Genomic DNA, 2,796 nt, shown 5'->3' with positions numbered 1-2,796 from the left:
TTTTGTGTATGGAAAGCAGAAGAGAGTTAGCTTTCTGAAAGGAAGGAACAAGAAGAAAACAGAAAGGTTGAAACTGGTACATTTAGATGTTTGGGGACCAGCTCAGGTAAATTGTTTCGGTGGAAAATCTTACTTTGTTTCGTTTATAGATGATGCAAGTAGAAAAGCATGGGTTTATGCAATCAAAAATAAATTTGATCTGTTTGATGTTTTCAAGAAGTTTTAAGAGCTATTGTTCTTTCAATGGAATCAGAAGATTGGAAACAGTTTTAAGGGTACCACAACATAATGGGGTTGCAGAGAGGATTAATAGAACCATCCTGGAGCTTGCGAGGAGCATGAGGATTCATTTGGGTTTACCTCAACAGTTTTGGGCAGTAGCAGTTGACACTGCAGTTTTTCTTATAAATCAGAGTCCATCTAGTGCATTAGATGGAGGGATTCCAGAGGAGGTTTGGACAGGAAAACAGTTAAATTACTCTTTTTGGAGAACTTTTAGTTGCATTGTTTATGCTCATGTTGATAAAGAAAATAAAAAGAAACTTGAGCCTAAGTCTATTAAATGTGCATTCGTTGGATATGGTGGTGATGCATTTGGTTATCGTTTATAGGATTATGAAAAAATATATATCAGGAGTAGAGATGTTATATTCAATGAGAATTGCATGTACAAAGATAGACAACAAAGTAGAAAAGATGAAACAGAGTTTTTAGAACTCGATGAGACTGGAGGTGGGGTCATACCTAGTGTGCAAGAAATTCCAAAAAATTAAGATGATGATTTTGGAAATGCAGTTTTTCTTATAAATCGGAGTCCATCTAGTGCATTAGATGGAGGGATTCCAGAGGAGGTTGTACAGGAAAATAGTTAAATTACTCTTTTTGGAGAACTTTTAGTTGCATTGTTTATGCTCATGTTGATAAAGAAAATAAAAAGAAACTTGAGCCTAAGTCTATTAAATGTGCATTCGTTGGATATGGTGGTGATGCATTTGGTTATCGTTTATGGGATTATGAAAAAATATATATCAGGAGTAGAGATGTTATATTCAATGAGAATTGCATGTACAAAGATAGACAACAAAGTAGAAAAGATGAAACAGAGTTTTTAGAACTCGATGAGACTGGAGGTGGGGTCATACCTAGTGTGCAAGAAATTCCAAAAAATTAAGATGATGATTTTGGAAATGTAGATGGTGAATATGGTGATAATCTTCAAGTGCAGGAATTGGAAACTCTTGTTCTTAGAAGATCTTCAAGACAGATTAAACCTCCTGAAAGGTATTCTCCTGCTTTAAATTATGTTTTGTATACTGATTCGGGTGAGCCAAAATATTTTTTAGGAAGTGTGAAGAACATCCTTCAGCAGCACTTTCCGCCCAAAAGTGAATCGGAGTTCAACATCCCCAATTCCGAGTACCTTAGTGGTGTGAGAGTCTCCCATCAACACCTTCTTATCAACATCTATAAGTGTATAAGTCTTGAACCAACTTTTGTCATAACATACATGACGAAAAGCCCTTGTGTCAGCCGACCACCCATCAGACCCGCCAATGACATTCACTTCAGTGATCATAGAAACAAGTGGCTTTTCAGTCACATTAGCCTGAGGGACTTGTGCACCTTCCTTTTGCCGACACATTCGGGCAATATGCCCTTTCAAGCCACAGTTGTAGCACACAACCTTAGAATAATCATTATTCTTTTTGGGGTTCTGGTTCTGACTCTTATTGATACCTCGGCTTTGGTTCTGTTTCCTCTTCATCATCTTCTTCTTAGGCTTCAAATTCACTTGCAGTTTCTGGTTTGGGCTTTGGACAACAGATATAGCATTTATATTACTACCATTTTCCTCTTTCTTATCCTGGTTACGATTCTCTTTTTCAATCCTAAGACAGACGAGAAGACTTTCCATTAAAAGTTCTTTAGATTTATGTAATAGAGAGTTTCTAAAATCTTTCCACAAAGGAGGCAACTTGTCAATCATAGCAGCCACTTGAAATTGTTCACTAATGATCATTCCTTCTGCAAGAATGTCATGGACCAATTTCTGCAATTCATGAGTCTGTGATATAACAGTTCTCTCATCAACCATGTAAAACCTAAAGTATTTGCTTACAACATACTTCTTTGAACCCGCTTCTTCCGTATCATATTTTTTCTGTAATGCTTCCCAAAGTGACTTAGAATCTTAAGAGTCACTGTAGAAATCATACAGTTCATCAGAAAGGCAATTCAAAATAAAATTTTGACACAAGAAATCAGATTCTTTCCACTGTTTTTTCAAGACCGAACGAGTCGGTTCTAGTTCTGATCTCCATGTCTTTGCTTCAGTTAATAAATGGGCTACCTTTTTCGTCGACAAAAAAAAGAACATCTTCTTCTTCCATCTCTTAAAGTTTGCACCGTTAAAATGAAAAGGTTTATGTGGATTGGAGGAATCCGATAAAACTTCGTGCAATGCCATATTATAAACAGACAATCAAATTCATCTTAAAATTGTTGAGGATTTAGGGTATAATATGGCTGACCAGACTTCTGTTGAGGAACAGAAAAAACAAATAAACAATGTCAGTGTAACCTTTTCGATGCGTCGAGATGAGCACAGACTATGTCGCTCTCTTTAAGGTGAATTCGCACCTCTGCAGAAACTAATTCCGATGCAGCAAATTACTGGCCACAATCACCCCCAGGATACAACAGCTCGATGCACCATCGATCTCCAAGAACTGCATGATCAAAGAAATTCGAACCACCCGAACACTCCAATTACCCAACAAAATACTTAAACTATAA

The 2,796-nt window shown here is 36.8% G+C and overlaps 1 protein-coding gene across 1 annotated transcript; it reads right to left on the bottom strand.

Moving 5' to 3' along the window:
* Positions 1-1,339: 1,339 nt before the first annotated feature.
* Positions 1,340-2,095, bottom strand: LOC143880724 (uncharacterized). Its single transcript, XM_077383697.1, has one exon. The coding sequence runs from the start codon at positions 2,093-2,095 to the stop codon at positions 1,340-1,342; it is 756 nt and encodes a 251-aa protein (XP_077239812.1).
* Positions 2,096-2,796: the final 701 nt, after the last annotated feature.

This window comes from Tasmannia lanceolata, unplaced genomic scaffold (assembly GCF_043159265.1).
Source record: "Tasmannia lanceolata isolate RefF3 unplaced genomic scaffold, GAP_Taslan_0.1 ptg000007l, whole genome shotgun sequence".
In the NCBI taxonomy this organism is placed as follows: Eukaryota; Viridiplantae; Streptophyta; class Magnoliopsida; order Canellales; family Winteraceae; genus Tasmannia; species Tasmannia lanceolata.
This window is presented reverse-complemented; position numbering and strand designations above follow the sequence as displayed.

Excerpts from the sequence above, each read along its gene's own strand:
- LOC143880724 (XM_077383697.1), bottom strand. The coding sequence starts at position 2,095 with ATGGTTGATGAGAGAACTGTTATATCACAGACTCATGAATTGCAGAAA.